Consider the following 20,782-nt stretch of genomic DNA (forward strand, 5'->3'; position numbering starts at 1 on the left):
AAGCTGACATGTTGATAAATGTGCATTGTCCTAATTCAAATATATAAAATAATAGCAATTACTCCCTTCATGGTTGTCATGAAGTCATCCTTTTACTGACTTCAGTTCAACATTTGATACAGGCATAACTTCCAAGTTGATCACCAAATGTATACAATTGGGCATCAGCAACTGATGACTGGACCTCGTTACCAACAGACCACACCTTACTCAGTCCATCACTGCTACCCCAGTGACCCTTGACCCTGGTGTGCCTCAAGGCTGTGGGCTGAGTTCCTTCCTCCTCTCCGTTTTTTAGTCGCGATTGCAGACCCATACATGGTTCAGACACCATGGTTATGATGGCTGATGACTCCACATGTATTGCCCCTATTAAAACCAATAAATTGGATGCAATCTAAACTTAATACTGCAAGTGAGAAGAATCAGTCAGTACAATTCAATGACCTGTTTGTTTCAGCATCTTTTTTTTAATGTAAATGCTTTGTGTTTATACAGTATGAATATGGAGATTACAATGCATAGAAAAACACTCAACACAAACCCATCATGTTTAATTTACTGGGGATTAGAAATGCAGAAGTTCATTCAAGGTCTTCACTGAGGATTCATACATGCACCTGAAGGAAAGAAAGACAAAAGGTTATCGTCCAACAACTGTAAAAAAAAAAAAAAATCCATCAACAGAACAGGAATCCAACGGAATTTTATCTTTCTTACAGATGAACATTTCTTCAGTTCTATATATATATATATATATATATATATATATATATATATATATATATATATATATATATATATATATATATATATATATATATATACACACACGCTGAGGCTAGGCTTATATATACGCCTAGCCTCAGCGTACATAGTTACGGCCGAGGCGGTGAGGAAGTAGGGGCGAGTTTTTCCGACAAAGGAGGGACATGAGGGCGAAAAATAGTGGGGATCCAGGTGGAAAAAAAGAGTCCCAGCATTCTCGTACACCTCGCTCTAGGACTAGGACATTTTTACACAGTCATGCATTAATCAAAAACTATCATACTGTTGCTCTGTCTACCTTTATATTCCTGATCAATTAATCTTTTCATTAAAACTGATCAGCTTTTCTGGTCCTGCTAAAAATAAGAAAAAGCCACAGCATGAGGCTCCCACCACCGTGTTTAAGAGTAGCAATGGAGTTCTGAGGGTGATGTACCATTTCAGTTTTCTGCCAACATCTTTAGTATAGTCCAAAAATGTCCATTTTGGTTTCAACTGACAGGAGCATCTTCATATACTCAGGTTCTGTCACAGATGTGGCTAAAACTGAGAATCAGATCTCATTTCTCATTTCCTCTTAAAAGACAGAGTTAACGGTAACCAAACGTTGCCTAAATCCTCTACTTCACCTTATCCCTAAAATATCTGCGGTGTTCCTCGATGTTTTTTTCTGTGCACTATCGTTCTCGAAAAGACATCCAAGATCATCAGAGAACAGCTGGATGGACTATAATTACACCAGACACAGGATGAATCTGTTAAATCATTGCGGAACTTCTAAAGAGTTTGACTGGATAACGTTTCATAGTACCAAAGCACAGGTGGCTAAATCAATGCCCGTTTTGGAATTGTAATTTTTAAAAACAACAAAAAACAAATACACTTTAAAACTTAACCTCTTTTCTCTTCCATCTTATGCACTCTACTGTATTGCTCTTTCGCATACATTCCTATCAACATTCGTGTAGGTTGTAGTCTAGCATGATGCTTGAAAGACCCAAATACTTTTACATAGCACTATAAAATCTAGAAATATGTCCTGACAGAATAAACTTAAAACATATCGTTCCCTGAAACTCACCGATGGAGTTCTCTGCTGTCCAAAGAAGAGACTGCATGTTCGTGAAGACGCTGCTGGATAGATATAGCAGCGCTCTTTAAGGCACCTTTGTTATGCCCCTCTAATGAACAACACATCAGAAGGATATTCAGTCACTGCAGATATTGATATGATTGCTCTGGGTATTAAAAAATAAATAGATAAAAATAACCTACTTTGTTTAATGACGGCCAAGACGTGCAGAACTGCTACTAGCTCGGTGAAACTGCTGAGGGCATCCGAGTCCAGAGATGAAGAGACCTCTGCCAAAAACGAGCTAAAGACAGGATGAATTAACAACCGAATCTAAAATATCCTACATTTAAAAGATACTCAGTGTGTTTACCTTGTGATAGAGGGTGATATGATGATGACGGATAGCAGTAAGTTGGACAAAGGAGGCATTTCATCCACTGACTGAGGAACGAAAACCTCTTCAGGAAGAGCAAGCTTAAAAAAAAAAAAGCAAACAAACAAAATCAATAAATAGACTAAGGTTAACTCAACATACAAGTAAGCAATACAACCTTTTAGTGGCTCCATCCTGTGCCATCTCTTACCTTCTGAAGAATACGTATGTTCTCCACAATGATGGCAGCAAACACAGTGGAGTAAACCTCGCTAAGAAGTGCTGGCTGCCAGGTCTGGGCCACCTGGAAGAAGTCCGTCAGACTGGGAACGGCTGACTGACACAGCTGAATCAGACACAAAGTTATAAAGCAGAGAGAAATTAGAAAGTAGTAACCATTTTTCATTACCATCTCCAACTATGATGGATTTTTTTTCATTAACAGAAAGTAATAAAAAACATGAAGGAACATTTCCTATGTTTTCTTTTTCTATTTGATACTTTTGCAAACCATTGAATGTTTAATCAAGGCCAAATAAAAGGAAAATGACAAACAAACCATTACATTTTGAATAGTTCAAAAAAAGAAATCCTTACAAGTTGTCCTTCTTCTGGGTCTTTCTTCAGGCAACTTGTCAGCAACGCTATGATCTTATGGAAAAGGTTGGCCACCACACCCAACATGACCAAGTTGGACTCATCATGACTGTTCTGGTCCCGAATGTTATCACAGGGCACAAAGCTGTTTGCCACCTCCTTTAAAATTGGCAGAATTGCAGGAATACACCTGTAGCCTGACTCTGGAAACACAAACACTGCTGTTACTTCACCATATGATACTTAAGTCGTAAAAGCAGGAGAGCCAAGCCTCAGTGAAATATGCTTGTTTGCATCCGTTTTAGCGGAGTGAAATTTGTCATTTTAATCTCAGCAGAGGCGCTCACCTGAGTTGAGGATGAGTGAGCACATGTGGAGGATCTCGCCTTTGAATATCTCATCTCCCAAACCAACCAGAAAAATGTCACGGCACAATGTCAGGAAGCTCTGTTGAAGTGCATCAAGGAAACGTATGCAGTTACTTAACAATCTAAAGAAACGGTTTGGATTCATCGGTGGGGTGTGGAAACACCTAATTTCAGGAGAGTAAGAAGAAGCATGAACTGGGGTAGACTAAAAAATAAAAAAATCTATGTGGATTCAAAGTTTACTGAGCAGCACTTTAAGTCACTGATGGGGGCAAAAAATAAGCTCCTCAGAACCAAACATGCAGGATAACAAGATAGAATTCATTCTGAGCTGCTGTGAAAATGACTGGGATAAAAATTTAAGATGGCAGTTTAACACATTTTTCATCTCAGAAAATTCAACTTTTCCAGACAAAAACATCCAAAATTCTCAGTCAGTTTTGGAGCCAATTTTATAAAATACAACTAAAACATCAGAATGTATGGACCAATAGTTGAATGGAAATCCAATGGATCCAATAAACATGGCGGATGTATGAATTAATGGAAAATCTAAGGGATGAGCAAATGGACAGATGGAGGTATATTTAGAGCACAAGGGAATTCTCAATAAGGAAATACACATTTTTTTCTTCACAGTGTATTTTTTCATAACCTCTGGATCAGGATATACTATAAATAACATTTAGGACTGCATAAAAAGCCTGTAAACCGGTAGGTTTGATTCTCATACAGCATAAAGGAGGACAGAAATAAGCTCCACACTTCAGACACAGGACCGTTTCTTGTTTTCCTCTTCCACAAGACAAAAAGAAAAACTATTATCCTGTTGGATATTTGTACAACCTTCAAATGTAATACAGCAAAAACTAATTGGTCCTACTTTGAGAAATAACAGGCTTATTTGTCCGAGAATATGAGAACAGATTATTTAGTCATCAATCATACGAGCAGAAATTCAGTTTCTGAAATGAAAAAGGAAGAAAATGGTATTATTTCTCAGATAAAAGGCTCACTATGAGCTTAATGAGCATCACTCTGACTACTGAGCCCTAATGAAAACTGAATCCAACATAACTAAGCTGTAGTGCTGGGGCTGCATGTGAAAAAGTAGATGAAGCAAAAGCTAACCTCTGTTATCTTTGAGGCGAGCTGCTGAGACTTCCCCGAATCCTTGCCGTCATCACTCCTATGTTTGGTAAGGAAGGGCAGAACCTTGTCTGAGATCCACACTGCCATTTTCTCCAGGGAGATCAGGTAGTCCCGACCTTCTGCCGACTGGGAAACAAAAAAACATGACAGTTTTATTTAAGCTTCTTGTGAAGATAAAACAGAGCAGGCTTTTCTAAAACTGGTCAGATTTACAGTTAAGGCCAGACATTGTCTGCACTTCCAGATCAAAATGGAAAAATTGGAGAACTTCAGCTCAGATGAGTTTGATTTGGAATCATTTAAAAATACTTAACAGTGTCCAAAGCAATGACAAATACATGGAGCAGCAAGGCTAAAGGAATTAATACACATCTTAGGAGAATAATACCAGATTTAGTTGTAAATTATTTCTTTTGGAGCCATTTCTATAACAGTACAAATGCAGAAAATGTGACTTTAAACAGCAATGTATTCTGCAATGAGTTCCTTTGATTCTCACCACTCTGCTCAAGTCTGGAAGAAGATAGGAGCTTAAAAATCTAATTTGACACTTTCCAATATTTTTAGATATGGCTAAACTTAATGTTTCATTAGCCTAAAAATGAATTATTCAAATATGTCATTAAAAGCTCAAATTTATTTAACATGTATCCCAGTGATGAGTAAATGTAAACTTCTCAGCAGAACTATCACTTACTAATAAACTACAGATCTTTTCAGTTGATTAAAACCATAAATCATATATTTCAATGATTTGCACAATAAAAAGTCTTAGGCTGAGGGTGACTCAGATGGTTTCTACACATCAAACTGCAGGCAAGGATGAGAACTCGAGTTTGGGACTCCTGTTGCACTTAAGGTGCATAAGTAGTGACTTCATACTTGCTTAGACTTGCATTGGAAGGACTTCAGACTCATAATTTCAGACTATGAAATGATATTTTATTTCTAAATGTTTATTCAAAAGCATCGATGTAATGCTATGTGACACATGCATGCATGTATGCATGTGTCACATAGCATTCCACTCATAGAGGTGACGTTAGCACACCTGTCTCTGTCCCACTGCTTGTAAAACTTTTGGCTACATAAACTTCACATAGGGAGCAAATAAGGGAGCAGCAAACTGCAGCATCTGGGGGGAAAAAATACAGGATGCTGGATCCATCATATTTAATTGTATTTGCAACCTGAGAACCCACCCAGAAAGGCTAGTCACTGCATAATATTTTTGTACGCTTAGCTCCATAGCAGTGCAGACATTAGTTTGTTACCAAAGAGTCAAACTAAAGTAAAATCAGATTGTTTTTATTGGATTTTTATAAGAAAAATGAGCTTTAAAATGCAGTATTATTAAGCTATTTATACCTTACCAATTTGGGGTTTTACAGTAACACTTAAAATATCATTACAGAAGGCTAGGCACTAATGTAAATAAATATCCATGTTCACCTTCAGGTTTTCTGAATTTAGTAAAGCGAAGCATTAATCAGTTAAAAACTGTAAGACATTTTTTTGCTTTGTTTTTTTTTTTTTTAAATACAGGTGCAAAATGTATCTGGAAAAAAAAAATGTGGGTATTTTTAGTTGCAGCTTTTAATTACCGATTTAACATCATTCAAGATAATTCTTTAGATATTAAAATGCAGATTTCTATGGAAACTAATCAACAAGTGTCAAAACAGAGCACTACAACTATTAAGTGATTTGAATTTTGACTGCTTTGACTCTAGACTTGAGACTTGCAATAAAATTACTTGTTAACAATTCTGAATGCAGGATTCTTCTTTTACTGAAAAAGATGCTTCCAAAATGCAAAGGTCTGCTTATAGTTTAGTTTATTCCTGAAAGACCCAGACAGGTTTCTTTCAGTAAGTTACAGCTAAGTTTTAAGAGGAGCCCTTTTGCTAATGAGACTTGTACGAAACAGTTAAGTGGAGTAAAACCTGTAATTTCATACTAATCAGATGGGAGGGAGACTCACGCTATGCTGGAGGTGAACACTGAGACGACCATGGTATATAAAGGCCTTCAGCGCCGTCTGCACAGTGGGACTGTTTGGATCTTCTGTAGATGAGCTGAGGTAAGTGTAGAGCACCGACTGTCAACAATAAAGAGAGGCAGAGAGCATGTTTCTAACAAGGCGTTCCTTTAGAAGATCCTATTAGCCAAACACATAAAGGCTAATAAATTTCAACCTTTATGTTTAACAATTATGAGTTATTTACCTTCCAGTTCCCCAAAACTGTATGAAGCTGCCTCAGAGGGCCCTCACCGAGAGCCAGGACTTTCTCCCGTGTGGAAGTGTGGCTGAAAAGGTATTCCAGATACACCAGAGCCAGATCTGGTTTGGCCTCCAGCGTCTCCTGGATTTGCACCTTCCTACTCTTAGTGGCTTTTTCCTAGTGTTGGAAAGAGGGGCTTTTTACAAGGATCCTACACATTTATTACGGAAAAATTCAACACTTTAATACGGGGCATTCAAATTTTATGCACATGGACCAAACAGTCAAGATAAAAGTTCATGGAGGCAAAAAAAAAATGGATGTTTAACAAGATCCTCACACCTTGATTAACATCAGACTTGAGAACAGTTATCAGAAATTCTACAACTACATGTGGCAGCATTTATCCACTCCTACAGCTGAATTTGTTACTAATAGGCTATATTGATATAATGCTAATACAAAAAAACCCAAAGTGGCATAAATTTTGGATTTGGATTGAATCCAAGCCTGCATTTATTTACGATTGATTGATTGACTGACTTTATTGAACTCACAGTGGAGAATTGTAATCGTTACATCAGCTTTAGAGTCAAAAAGAAGAAGGTGCCAAAAGGAGGAAAAGGTGCATCGGGGTGTATACAGTGCATCCTCATACACATATATAACAGCTGAAGTCTCTCATTTAGCAGGATTATTTTACAGGTTATTAAATGGGTATTAATATAGAAGGGTATTTAAATATATATCTATTGCATAGGGTATTAAATATAAATAACAGGTTATTGCACAGGGCCGCAGTAACAGGCTGCTGAATGTGCAGCGCCATTTTTAGACATCCCATACCATACATGAATAAGTCCAGTGATAAAGAGCAGGATCTTTGTTGAGGCTCTGAAACTCTTCAGCAAATGCGTTTCAACATGGTTGATTTCTCAAAGCCTTATATAAACTTCAAATGCTCACTGGGGCCATCAAGTGGCAAACATTAAGGATGCACCGTATATCACCATTTTAGCTTGGTCCACTCAAACATTTTATTTACATATTTAAATTCAGAAATGATCCAACTTATAAATAGTCCAGGATGTAGATATTAAAGCTATTTGAAGCAGGTGTCCCTCTGAAAGGCACATTTAACACAATGTAATTTCTGACTGAAGTCTATTGATGTCATGGTGAGGGTAGGACAGCGTCAATAATTACAACTTTAAATGTAGGCCTAGGATAGACACGATCACTAATAAGCTCCTATTAATAGGTCATTTTAATCAAAGCCAAGCAGTGAGCAATGAGAAATGTGTCTCTCTATTGCTACGAGAAGGGCATATACAAGCCAGATTTAATATTTGACATCCTTACAGAAAACAACCTCCCTGACCCTTCTGGTCCTTGAGGACACCCAAATCACAGTTTAACCAGTCATAGAAGCTCTTCCTCGTAGTGTTATGATCCAACTGTGGCAGTCTAACTAATGAGAAAGTTGTTTACATCCAAAGAGCAGCTGTGATTGGTTTAATTGTGTTTTCAGTGCCCTGAAGGACCAAAAGAGGCACAGAAAAGGTGAATAGAGCAGATAAAGCAAAAACAAAATGCAATTTTAAAAGGATTTGAAAATAAATTGAAAAGGAAAATGGAAAAAGGAATGACCTTTTTAGATGTGTTGTTAGGAAAGGTATTTATAATCGGATATATGAATCATGGTTTTCAGAAATAGGATTTGAAAACACATTTTCCAAATTCCAGTATTTAACAATGGGTTAATAAATTGCATTTAAATTGCTCTTTAATAACTCATTTTAAAATTTGCAACTAAAAAATGCTTTTCAAATTGATTGATTCTAATTTTAAATTTGAAACAGCTGGGTTTCTTTTTCGGTGATTCTTCAGGTTCTCCATAGTATGCAATTATAATCGTATTCAATATAATATGAAATTAAACCAAAACAAAAAACTAAATCAGTTCACGTGAATATTGTATCATGTTTAGAAAATAAAAAAAATAAAACGGTAAATCAAATTCCAACAGCCACCAGAGAACATTCCTGAAAGAGGGAATCCTATTTATTACTAAATTAAAGCGAATGGAAAAACCTGCAGAATTTATGCTGTAAACATTTTGTAATTCATGGGCATCTTTATCAGTCCAAAAGTTTCCCCATCTAAAAATAAAACTGATTGATCAAAACTAATCAATTAATTAATCAATCGATTAGTTTTAATTAATTAATTAATTAATTAATTAATAAATAAAACTATTGATTCCCTAAACTGAGGACTGGATTTGCATCGCTCTTGTACTGCAGCCACACAGAAATCAGTCCAGTGGCAACACTTGACTTTTATAAGTTTGCAGCACATTTGCACCTCTTGCATTAAATTAAGCAGAAAAATAACTGGAATTTTAATGAGGCCAGCTAATAAAAAAATTAAATAAAATAATAATTATTATTTTCCCAAACAGTGATATCTTTTCTCCATACCTATCCAGATGAGAAAACATATAAAAGCTTTTTCCATTATTTTCCATACAGCATGAGAACCCTAGAGTGCAAAATGAAACCACTGACCGTTTGCATGGGAACAGACTCACTAAGCCAATCAGACACCAGCTCTAGGATGTCAGCCACCTGACCCCAACTGCAGACGCAGTCCAGCAGCTGGCTGAACAGAGCTGAAGTCGCTCCAGAGTTCATTCTCCTCAGTCTGGACAGGACTCCACAGCTAGGAAGAGATAAGAAAGCTAAATTGGCCTGTTTTAAAAGAAGATCAAATAAGGTGACAGTTGGCGTTACAGCCCACCTAAATGTTGGAACTGCAGCAGGGGGCATGAAAGACGCCAGCTGTATGAGTGGTGCAGTGCAGCGCTCATCCTAAAAGAACAAGAAGAAAAAAACGTTCTGTGGGATTTGTTTAGAGAAATGCTAACATCATAATAAGCTGCAGCAAAATTACCTCAAAAGCTTTGAAATATTTTGTCATAACATTTCCAAATTTTGCCACTGTGTATTTGTGTGCCTCTTCATTTTGTTTCAAAGCCTTCTCAACACTTCTCCACAGGATGGCCACCACTTCTAGTAAACTGGACACAACAGACATGTCCTGTCCAAGCAACACAGGCCCAGCCTGCTGGAAAAAAAAAAAAAAAAATATACTAGGGCTGCAAAAATAAATCAGGTTAATTTAATATTCAAATAATTAACTACTAAAATAGTGATTGAATATATGCCAACTATGTATTCAGAGTCTAAAATGTGGCATTCTATATAACACACAGGAAGATTGCTGTTTTATGAACCAAAGTCATGCTAACTAATATCAGCTTAAATTTTTTATTTAATAATCATGATGTCTTTTTTAAAATATAAGTTTTTAATTGGTAAAAATCCTCGCAAATGTTTGGCTTTTGCAAAGTCTGTCTCTTACTGTGCTGTTTTCCTTGTTGCTTTCATTAATCTCCGTCATGTCAAAATCCACCTGGATGAAGCTGTTTAGAGTGCGACGAATAGCCAGCATCAGCTTTACTAAGATAGAAAAACAAAAATGTTTCACAACCACCACCCTGTCATACACTCAATGGTCTTTGCAACATGTAAGCACTCTTTGCTCGTCGCTTCTGTTCCTTACCGATGTTTGTGGTGGCCGTGTGTTTGTGAGCAAACTGGTAGAACTTCCTGGCTGCCATGGGGTTCATCTGGATGAGGGTGACGCAGCGGCAGCACCACTCCTTCTCTGACTCGTCAACAGGGAAGAAGGACTTGAAGAGAAGGTTGACGATACGTTTGGACACTGTCTGTGAGTCGATGGCGAGACGGGCTAGCAGGTGTTCCATACTGCAGATGTCCCAGAACTGAAGAAAGGTGTGAGTGTGGGGGGGGGATTAGGAGAAAAGGCTTCATCTGCTTCTTTCATAGGACTGTAACAGATTTTTATTCGCTAATTAAAGCACGTTTCTTAATTTTTTTTTAATGAATTTAGCAAATCTTCTGAATTTACTAACTTCATGTAACAAATATCTGAAATGTTTGTTCTGCATTTTCTTCTAGCCAGCCTTCATGTTATACAAGCTTTGTTGTTGTAGTACCACATTTGACCACAAGAGATTGAAGTAGTAATAATAATAATAATGGAAGTTTATTGATCTCACAATGGAGAAATTTACCTCTGCATTTAACCTATCCCCTTGGGGAGCAGTGGGGGAGGCTATTGTGCGGCGCCCGAGCAGCAGTGTGGGGTTAAGGGTCTTTGCTCAGGAACCCAGAGTGCAGGCTGTTGGGATCCAACCGCTTGCAACCTTCTCAGTGCACAAGCGCACTGCTCTAACCCATAGGCCAACACTTCCCTAAGTACATCACTGCTCACAAAATTTAGTTGTTTCAGAAATATGTTTTTTGTCATCTATAATTGTTAATTTTAAATTATTTTTTCAGCTCATTTTGAAACCATATGATGATACATATGAAAATAATTATAAATGGCAAAAAAAATCCTTCCCCATATCACCTTGCTCTTGGCTAAACTAAAAGTACACTCCACAATATGATTCTTCTAAAAACAAAATGACAAAAAAGAAAAAATAAGAAAAGCAACAAAAAAATTATCGTTAGTCTTTTAAAGCAGTCTAACAAATAATAATTTACTACATAGCTGTCAGGACCTTGACACATAGCTAAAGTATTCTCCAAATTAGATGATATTTGCATCTAAAGTGTGTGGGAATTGTTTCTATGGGACACGATTTTAATATTACTGTGAATTGTTTCATATTTTCCTATGAGATTTAATTAATTCTGTAAATGAACTGTCTTTTTACTGCATTTAGAAATTTTGTGGCATTTTGGAAAAAAATGTTTTCAGATGGAGTGAGTTTACATTTAAAGCAATTGTGGAAAACTTTGCAAAGACTGTTCGACAAAACAAGTAAATTTTCTCCAAAATGAACCCACCTTGGCAGCACGGACTGCTTTAACCTTGATGAGCAAGTCAAGGAAAGCTGCACGGACTTTCTCTGACGTGTCGTGGAGGCTGTACTTGAGAGTTGGCAGAAGTTTTTCTAGCAGTGGGTGGCTCAAAGGGTTGTCCAACACAATAGTCAAGCTCTGCAGGACATAAGACAATAGAAACAAAGGAATAAAAATAACATGCCTAACGCAGCCACATGTTTTGTTACAGGTATTAGGGTTTCACAGCTTAAACCTAATTGATCATGGTAAAATCCCAATTTGATCAAGAAGAAAAATGAAAAAACAAAAAGTGCTTCTTCTATTTTATTAGGTTTAAAACAAATTCAGCGAGAGCTCAGCTAACCAGGAGCTTTTAGTTCAACATATGGACTCAGTTAACCGACTGTTCGAACAGATAATCACTGCTTTTCGCTCACCGTTGGTCACACATTTTTATTAGTCGCTTTTGTTATTAGCCACTGTGCTATTAGCCACAGGAAATCCCTTGATGCTCTGCAAGATTTCTCCTCGCAAAGCATCAAGGGATATATCTGCTCATCTAGTGACTATGGATGATCACTATTTTTTAAGGTGCATTGTGGGATATTTCAAGTGCACTTCTTTTTCATGCACTGTACATTGGGACACTCATCTAAAATGGAGTAACAACCATACAGTGCCCTATATAGTGGTAAAGGGCACTATATGGTAAAATGCCATTTTGATCAAAAATTTTAAGAAGGAAAATGAATAAACAAAAAGTGCTTCTTCTATTTTATTAGTTTTATTTAACAAATTCAGAACGAGCTCAGCTAATCAGGAGCTGTCCTTTTTTGTAGTGAGAGATTCAATTGATTATTCAAAATGCAGCTAAAAACATTTATGAAGACAGGCTTTTAGGTGATTATGATTTTTTATTTTTTTTTATTTTGCTTTGCTTTTTGAAGGGTTTTGTGAATTACTTTGACTTTATCTGTGAAAGGAGGCATATATTTAAAATACTTTTAATAAATGAAATCAAAACATTTTAAATCATCTTCATAAAAAATATTTTTTAATACTAATGCTTTTTCTAAAAATCAAGCGAGCTTGGAAAGACAGACACTGTCATTGTTTTCTTCCAATTGTTATACAATTCACTTTCCATTAATGGTACATTTGTCTGGACAAATGATTGATTAAAACAAAAATATCTTATCAGTTTTATATAGAAGCTGTTATCTTGTCAATTTCTATGGTTGTAACATCATTGTACTGCAAAAAAACAAACAAAAAAAGAAACATGTCAAATAGGAAATAAAGCATTATGCAATCAGTCATAGGCTTTGTTCTGTTTAATGTAGTTTTTTAGTTATCATACCTTTAGTGATAGCGGGAATTAAAATGAACAAGAAGTCGGAGAAAACAAGAGCAGTTTGAATACTTTCCAGCCTTTCTGACTCTTAATGCATCTAAATCTGAGGTCTTCAACGGGGGTCAGCAACCCCTAGGTTCGAAAAGTTTTCACGAAAGTTTTGGTCGATAAGACTTTTTTTTTTTTTTTTTTAATACATTCCCCCCTGCAAATTTTTCCACTAATTGAAATGTCTTTAAATATACATTAACATGAATAAAACACACTGTAGTAAACAGATAAATGGAGGCAGAAGATGTCTTTCGGTCATCCTTGCACACATTCAGCGACACATAGGAACTCTTTCAGGCTGGGCACCATTTCATTCACAACACCTGTCCCATCAATGAGAATTCCGAAATACTTTAATAAACCCAGGAAGATAATTAATTTTGTTACATTACTCTATATGTAATAGAGTGACTATAGGTTCAGTTTGATATAACACAATTTCATACAATATATATCATTAGGGGCTCCCTGCTCCATCTTGCCATAAGTGTGGGGGTCCTTGGCCTACCCCTGAATCTACTTTCTAATACCCCTGATCTAAATGGTGGCTTGTTGACAAGAACAGATACATCAACAAAAATGAAGCGTTCCAAATTTTTATACCAATAAATTATATGTATATCTTTGAAAGATTAAAAAAGAACGTTTTTAAAATTTGTAATTTCTGTGATATTCCAGTAATATAAAACTGATATTGACTCTAAATGAACTAAGCCATGGACATTACCATAAAGACTGAGCAGCGGACATCAGGAGAGCTGCTGTCAGCAGCCAGCTCCATCACCAGCTTCTTCAGGAAGTCTGTGATGATCGTTGGAGGAAGGAGCTCCCAGAACTTTGACAGGATCTTACACACCCCCAGGGTGGCGTTAGCACGCACGGTGGGTTGAGGGTCGTCAAAGAGCCCCTATTGGAGGATTTTAAGAGTATGAAAACAATACACACAGCCAAAATTATTAGATCCCAAACATGAAGAAAACAGGACTGTAAACTCGTTCCTCCAAATTTTTCATATCAACGCTGCGAGTTTCCCATATTCATACTTCTCTATATTCTTTTACATACAATTTTTTAATTGTTTGATGGTTCTCGTTAAAAAAAAATTGTAGAAAATATAAAACGGGAGAAAAAGAAAATTATGGATGTAAAACAAACAGATCTAAGTACATTTCAGAGAAGAGGATAGAGGGAGAGGAAAAAAACAAATAAAATCAAACTCCATATTTTTGTAAGCTAATCCAACCTGTGAAGGCACCGCAGTGTCTTAAAATAAAACGCACCATCATTGTGTCCAGCTGCTTTTGAACATTCAGATCCATAGTTTTGGAGTTTTCTTCTGGGTCATGGACTGGGAAGGCTTCAGAGAAAAGCAAAGTGGCGTTTGCACGAACCTCAAAGTTAGGAACCTAAAGGCATCACACAGGCAGCAATTAATGCTAGGTGAACATGTAAACCTGCTCTAAATGATTCATTCAACGAGCTATGTGTGCATACACTCAGGGATTTCCAGAGGATCGGCCTGTAGAGGTTATACAGCATCTTGTCCACACCATGACTTGTTTTCCTGGAGTGAAAATAGCTTAAAATCTATGATGAATAAAGGAGAAAAGATAAGTCAGCATCGAAAATGTAAAATAGCACAATATCAGGCTACATAAATAAATAATTGAACCTTATAGATCTCACATTGGAGAAATTTACCTCTGCATTTAACCCATCCCCTTGGGGAGCAGGGGACTGCCATTGTGCAGTGCCTGGGGAGCAATGTGGGGTTAAGGGTCTTTTGCTCAGAGACCCAAAGTGGCAGTCTGTGGGAATGGGGCTCGAACCAAGATCCTCAGGATTCCAAGCTCTATGCCCTAACCAGTAGGCCAGCACTCCCCATAATATATATATATATATATATTTTTTTTTTTTGAAGACACATTTCTGGTATTTTTATATAGTTGTGGTTACAGCGTTGCCACCAAATAAGAACAGGCTATTCTAAAGGAACAAAAGGGGCAATGATGTTCCCCCACAGACAGGAGGCTGTGCTCTGCCGCTGAAAGCTGTGATGCTCAGATGCTAAGCTTCAGTGCGCTAAGATTTAACGAGTGCCAGTGATAACCCAAGCAAACGCTCCAGTTTTGAATGACCTGTACCGGTCAAATGTCTTCAAATTTGATGAAAGAGAAAAAGATTGCTGCGTGCAGACCCTGTAGAAAGCATTGATTGTGCAGTTTAAAGCTAGTCAGGATTAGGGCTGAAACAATTCATCAGATTAATCGATTATTTAAATGATCGTTAACTAATTTAGTAATCGATTAATCATTAACTGGAGTATAGAAACTGTAAAATATGTCTTTAGGTGTCAGAAAAACCCACTTAGAGCATAAACTATACCAGAATTGTAAAAAATATATAAACATTTAGCGTTCAAGATGGGAAAAAAAAATGTGTGATGTGATTTTTACTAGAAAACGTTCAAATGACAGAGAGAGGTGGTGTGCTGTGATTTGCTTTTCAGGACTTTTGGAAGAATCTTGACGCCAAAGTTCTACTTTTGTCCTTTTTAGTATTGCACTTGTATGTTATGCATATGGATGTTTTTTGTTTTTACGATTTTTATTTCTTTTTTGATTATGTTAAATCCTATGATTTGTAATTTTATGTATTCAGTTGTGATTATACAACTGTGCGCAAAGGAAGTTTCCCTTCGTGGGACAATAAAGTTAATCTTATAAAAACAGCTCATAGTAAAGCTCTGCTTGATGTGTCAATAAGGGCTTTTTCTGAGCTAGATTTTTCAAAATTTCAAAATTAATAGAGCACCTTTAATCTCTATTTTCAGAGATAATTCTAAATTATTTTGCAAACATTCAAAGGCTTGTAAAGGAATTTTGTGGTTTTTCTTGGCACCTTTTCTGAGGCCTTCATATTGATTGCATATTTTAACTTACTGACCAAAATTAAGAAATATGTTGTGATAAGTTTTGGCCATATCGTCCAGCCGAACCCATAGCATAATGATTCCACACCATGTTCTGCAGTGGGGGTATTAGGTTCAGGCAGTAGTTTGTTTTTGTTTGTTTTTTAAAGCACATGCAGTGTTTTGCATTAGGATCCTAGTAAATAATTGTTCTCCCTGCTGCACTTTGGGAAGAGGCTTCAAAGCATTTGATGTAGGACCAACAGGTTCTGTAACAACTTTCCCCCACTGCCATAAGAATGTTGAAAACTCTAATTACGTCACACATCAAGACTCTGCATCACACTAATATCATATTACTTGCACTACATGGTGAATCTTCAAATCCCTTTAAATAGAATTCAACTCAATGTTTCTACTGCATTTTGCACCATATATATTTATTTATTTGCTCTGAACCTTCCACATCAATGCCTTTTGCACCATGTCTCTCCTACACTGTTTATATTTTCATTACTGCTGCACTTTATAAATGGAAATTTTGATTTCACTGCCAAGCTGCTGCTCATTCACTGTCGCTGTATGTAATGAAATGTTGTTTTGTATACACTGTGTATACAAAATGACAAAAAGTGTCAAGGTATCTTTTAAGGGCCACTGGTTTCACTATATGTTAATCGATAGGCATGAAATTAAAAGGGGTTCAACAAAAAAGACAATATGTTTTCTGAATTTTTTTGTTAATCAAAGTCTTTGGTTGTAACATTACAAAATGTGACGGAGGTAGAAAAAAAACTAAAGAGTACCTGTCTAACTTTGCTGTGAACAGGTGATTTTCTTTGAAGAAGAATGGCATTTTGCATCAGATCCTGAATGCATGCGCTCTCAATCGTCTCCAGGAAGTCCCCAGTAGCCTTCTTCCAGGCTCTGAAGTAAATTTCTGCAATATGATCAACTACACCCCTGTGTAATGATAAAAACAAATAAATTAAACTCCCTGGTATGCTGGCTGGAGTCAAAGCATTAAGCGCACGTCTTACTTGTCATAAAACTCCAACTGGTTTTTAATGGTGCCGTGGATAACCCCGATAAAATCAACATCCCAGTTGAAAAGGGACACCAGGAACCGCTTTCCCTGTGACAACAAACTCACCATCAGGATGACAGCTTAAGAATGAAGTCACACCTGCAATAGCGAATGACTCTACTCACGTCGTCGTTTCTAATGTGAGTGGGACGGTGAAAGCACTGCAGCAGCAGGTCCACTATCTGCTTGTTGTCTTCCGATGTGTAGTCCAGACTGGCGAGAACATCGTGAAGGCTCCACACTCTCTCGATCTCAGCACTCTGACGGTAAAAATCAGAGATAAGAAAACAGTGTTGATAGATCCCATCAGGTCTTAAATCTCTAAACTTCTACAGAGGTTATGCTAGTGGCTCCTTTTCCTCCTGCCTGTCGGCATCACTTTATCCTGAATCACGAGCAAGCTCCCTCCTGTTGCTAAAAAGCGGTGGACATTCAAGGAGAACACACTGACCGGTTTCTTTAGGAGGAAGCTATTTTGCAGGGAGAAAAGGAAAGCCACACGACCAAACTTTTCCCTCTCCAGCAGTCCCAACTTCCACCAGGCTTCAAACAGCTTCTGTATGTGGAGCTGCAACGCCGCCTCTGACACAGGAAGTGACACCAAAACATCTGATGGAAAACAAAAACAGCTACAATTATACAGATGCACATGAAATCTAATGAAAGGCTGTCTCTAAAGGCTCTTAAGAAATATCAAATAAATTTTTCTTTAATATCAAATCATAAAGAAAGCTATAAATAAATAGTGGAAGGTGAGTTATAAATATGTAAGCAGGTGAACCCAGAAAATCAGTGGGTGAGGGAGAGAGGGGAGGAAACAGTTAAGAAAGAAATGTAGGTAATCAGGAAGTGAAAATCGGATGAGAATGGGTCTATTTTTTTTTTTTAAATAAAGCTAAAAAACATTAATCTCACCGTGAAGTCTGTGGGCGATATCTAAAAGTGTGCTATAGGAGTCCCCATCCTGTAAAACCCTTAGAGATGCAGCAACCACCAGGACAACACCGTCCACCACCGCCATGACGTGTTTCTGAAGAAGAAAAGTTTGAAACAATCACCAGGCGGCATATCAGCGTTCATTCACGTTCTAAATACGATGTGATATTCTAGACGCCAGGGGTTACTATTGATTTATGTCCACTGGTTGAATATGAAGAGACCCGTAAACTCACAGCATCTGGAACGGATTCCTGCTGCATTCTCTCTTCCTCTTCCCATTGGTCTGGAGGTAACTCCAGCAAAATCTCACTGAGCAGCGACTCCAGCTGCCTCCAGAGAGCCTCTCTCTGCTCTCTGGGCATCTCCTGAACCACCTCCTCAACATCAAAGGGCTCAGCTTTGTCCTTCTACTCAGCCAAAAAAAAAAAAAAAAACAGAAGCAGGGTTTAACATTTCCCACTAGTTTTAGTTAATGGGAAATGTCTTTCTTAATGTATTAGTTTTAGCGAATACAAACAAACCCCAAACCATTCTTATAGCAAAAACATTCTGAAGGTTCGGGATTCCTCATTACTTTTGTAATTGTCAATTTTTGACACTAAAATCAAAAGCAACCAGATCTAAGCGTGCCTTAGAATCTCACACTCAGATTTTAACCATTTTTTTTAAAATAATCTTTAACAATTATACTATAGACTGTGGTTAAATTTGTCCTTTTGAGGCTTTATGCAATCTAAATTCACAACTGCTCATTTTACAGGCATATGGCCTGATTTTCCCATTGTTTAAACAAAGCCACTTTTACACCAACGGCAGAGGATTAGGGCCACTGAAAAAAAAATGAAAAAAAAAAAGTTGACTGATTTTTAAATTTTACTACAGTTTAATATGGGAAAAATCTCAGAATTCTGACTTTAATTTCAGAATTCTGACTTTAATTTCAGAATTCTGACTTTAAGCTCATAATTCTGACTGTTTTCTGACAGCTGACAAACATGTTAGCATAAAGCCGTAGCCATAGCTGTTTTAGAGATTAGCTCTCTTGTTTTAATCACCTTCTGCTCTTCCATTATTAAAATAGCATCCCCGGGACCCCTCTGGCATGTAAAAAGTTGCCTAATCTTGCCATTTTCCACCAATGTGTTACTGGCCCTCCCAGACAGCTCACATCTTTGTCAGTGAAGCTGAGTGTTCCCACCTCTCTTCCTTCATGATGCCCACCTACATTAAGATCCACAATTCTGAGATTAAAGTCCGAATTCTGAGGAAAAAAAAGTCAGAATTCTCTGATAAAAGTTAGAATTCTGAGATTAAAGTCAAAATTCTGACTTTTTTCCCCATATTAAACTGAAATAAAATCTAAAAATCAGTCAACTTTTTAAAAAAAAATTTCAGTGTCCCAAATCCTCTTCTGTATGCACCAAAGCAGTATTTTTATATTTCACCATGACTAAAAAGCCAGCATGTTTTCATACAACAGAAATGTTTCACAAAGAATCTCAAAATCTGCCACTATTATTTATTTAATTAGTGAAGTCCCTAACGCCAGGTTGATCGCAATTTTACAAAGTCAAACATTTCTTAAGGAAAATACAAAACTTTGGAACAGATTTTTAAGCTTTTATTGAAATCAAATAAAAAACAAAACAAACGTCACATAAAATATTGATTGGTTGTTATCTACATACTTAGATCTTTCACTGATTTCATACACCAAAATAAAACAAGCGTCCATTTTGATCCTGCAGAAGTTGTTAACACAGAAGGGAAGTAATTCAAACATTAAGATCTGTCATTAAAAAGCAAACTGCTTCGTCTAAACTTTTAGCTGGCCCAAATAAAGTACTTACGTGCAGCTGAATAAAGCGAAGAAAGTCCTCCACCTTTTCCTTTGAGGTTGCTTCTAAAAACGCCTTTCGCTTGGACATTATTCCGTGTTAAACCATGGATAAGAAGTAACCTGAAATCTTTAAGAGAATAAAAAATAAATAAACGCACAGATTTATATACGCCGACGACGTAATTACCGACAGAAAAACCAAAACATGTGTCTAAACGGGCCATTTGCTACATAAAAACTAGCTCTGATTGCAGCAAAATGTCATACTTACGTGTAAAGAAAGAATTATTGTAAGGTGTGATCAAATGTAGTGGTCCACTAACTTTTTGATTACGTTTTTGCAGCCTTGAACTAAAAAAATGACAGCCCACCGTAAAAGCGGTTAACCCGCGCAAATTTGGATGGGACGTTACCGTCATGACGTCAAACGTTTGTTGTTGACGTTTCTTCTTCTTCTTCTTCTTGTTCTTCTTCGTCTTGTTCTTCTTCTTTTTTTGGCGGTTGGCAAAAAACGGTAGGTGAGCATTACCGCCATCTCCAGGTGTGAAAAACTGATTCCTTTTGCAGTAAATAAACAATGTCTAGTTTATTTTTTTATTTTACTAAGTTTCCTAATTAACTTGTTTCTCTGAATCAAATATTTCCTACAACTCAAAGTGTTGACGCTGTAACGTTGCACTGCAATGGGTGCTGATACGTTCTGCAACCACCAGGTGGCGGCAAACCACCACAACATATTTCCTCCACAGCAGAGCAGCTGTGTGGCATGCTTTTTTTACAGAATAAAACAAAGTTGCTTAAATAACATAAAAAAATTGAAAATACAGACTGGAGAGAAAACTACGTTTAGAAAGAACAAATTCTCCCAGAAAAAAACAAAAACAAAAAGAAACAAAAAACAAAAAAGACACACGTTGTAATTTTTAGAAGCACGTGCATTTATTACAAACTTTGGCTATGTTTAATAAAATAAAATAATCAACCCAGCTACACTTGCACTTAAAAGTTCTGAGTAGATTAGGTCTCTGCTGTTATCATTAGTACTTAGTTTACATATTTATTGGAAAAGTTGCTAAATATGTTAAAAATTATTTTTAAT

The 20,782-nt window shown here is 36.8% G+C and overlaps 1 protein-coding gene across 2 annotated transcripts; it reads right to left on the minus strand.

Annotated features, from left to right (window-relative positions):
* Window positions 1-450: 450 nt before the first annotated feature.
* ncapg2 (non-SMC condensin II complex subunit G2) lies at window positions 451-20,099 on the minus strand. Of its 2 annotated transcripts, none has more exons than XM_015377481.1 (27): window positions 19,955-20,099; window positions 19,694-19,810; window positions 18,077-18,250; window positions 17,820-17,934; window positions 17,356-17,513; window positions 17,030-17,164; window positions 16,858-16,952; window positions 16,624-16,780; window positions 14,401-14,493; window positions 14,187-14,312; window positions 13,634-13,813; window positions 11,505-11,657; window positions 10,186-10,408; window positions 9,985-10,082; window positions 9,514-9,684; window positions 9,361-9,431; window positions 9,129-9,282; window positions 6,562-6,735; window positions 6,318-6,434; window positions 4,313-4,459; window positions 3,161-3,260; window positions 2,814-3,016; window positions 2,428-2,562; window positions 2,214-2,317; window positions 2,044-2,144; window positions 1,850-1,949; window positions 451-620 (listed from the first exon to the last, which is right to left on the minus strand). In XM_015377481.1, exons 2-27 carry the CDS (start codon window positions 19,769-19,771, stop codon window positions 569-571), a joined length of 3,414 nt encoding a protein of 1,137 aa, XP_015232967.1. In that variant the 5' UTR covers window positions 19,772-19,810; window positions 19,955-20,099; the 3' UTR covers window positions 451-568. The 2 variants fall into 2 exon arrangements, with proteins under 2 accessions (XP_015232967.1, XP_015232966.1); XM_015377480.1 differs by having other exon boundaries at window positions 9,514-9,687.
* Between the last annotated feature and the right edge of the window lie 683 nt (window positions 20,100-20,782).

The sequence above is a fragment of the Cyprinodon variegatus genome, unplaced genomic scaffold (assembly GCF_000732505.1).
Source record: "Cyprinodon variegatus isolate N-32 unplaced genomic scaffold, C_variegatus-1.0 Scaffold154, whole genome shotgun sequence".
Lineage (NCBI taxonomy): Eukaryota > Metazoa > Chordata > Actinopteri > Cyprinodontiformes > Cyprinodontidae > Cyprinodon > Cyprinodon variegatus.

Coding starts and splice junctions, on each gene's coding strand:
- ncapg2 (XM_015377480.1), bottom strand. CDS start 19,771: ATGTCCAAGCGAAAGGCGTTTTTAGAAGCAACCTCAAAGGAAAAGGTG. Junction 14,494..16,623: donor TTCACAGCAAAGTTAGACAG/GTACTCTTTAGT, acceptor TATTCATCATAG/ATTTTAAGCTATTTTCACTC. Junction 2,318..2,427: donor ACATACGTATTCTTCAGAAG/GTAAGAGATGGC, acceptor TTTTTTTTTAAG/CTTGCTCTTCCTGAAGAGGT.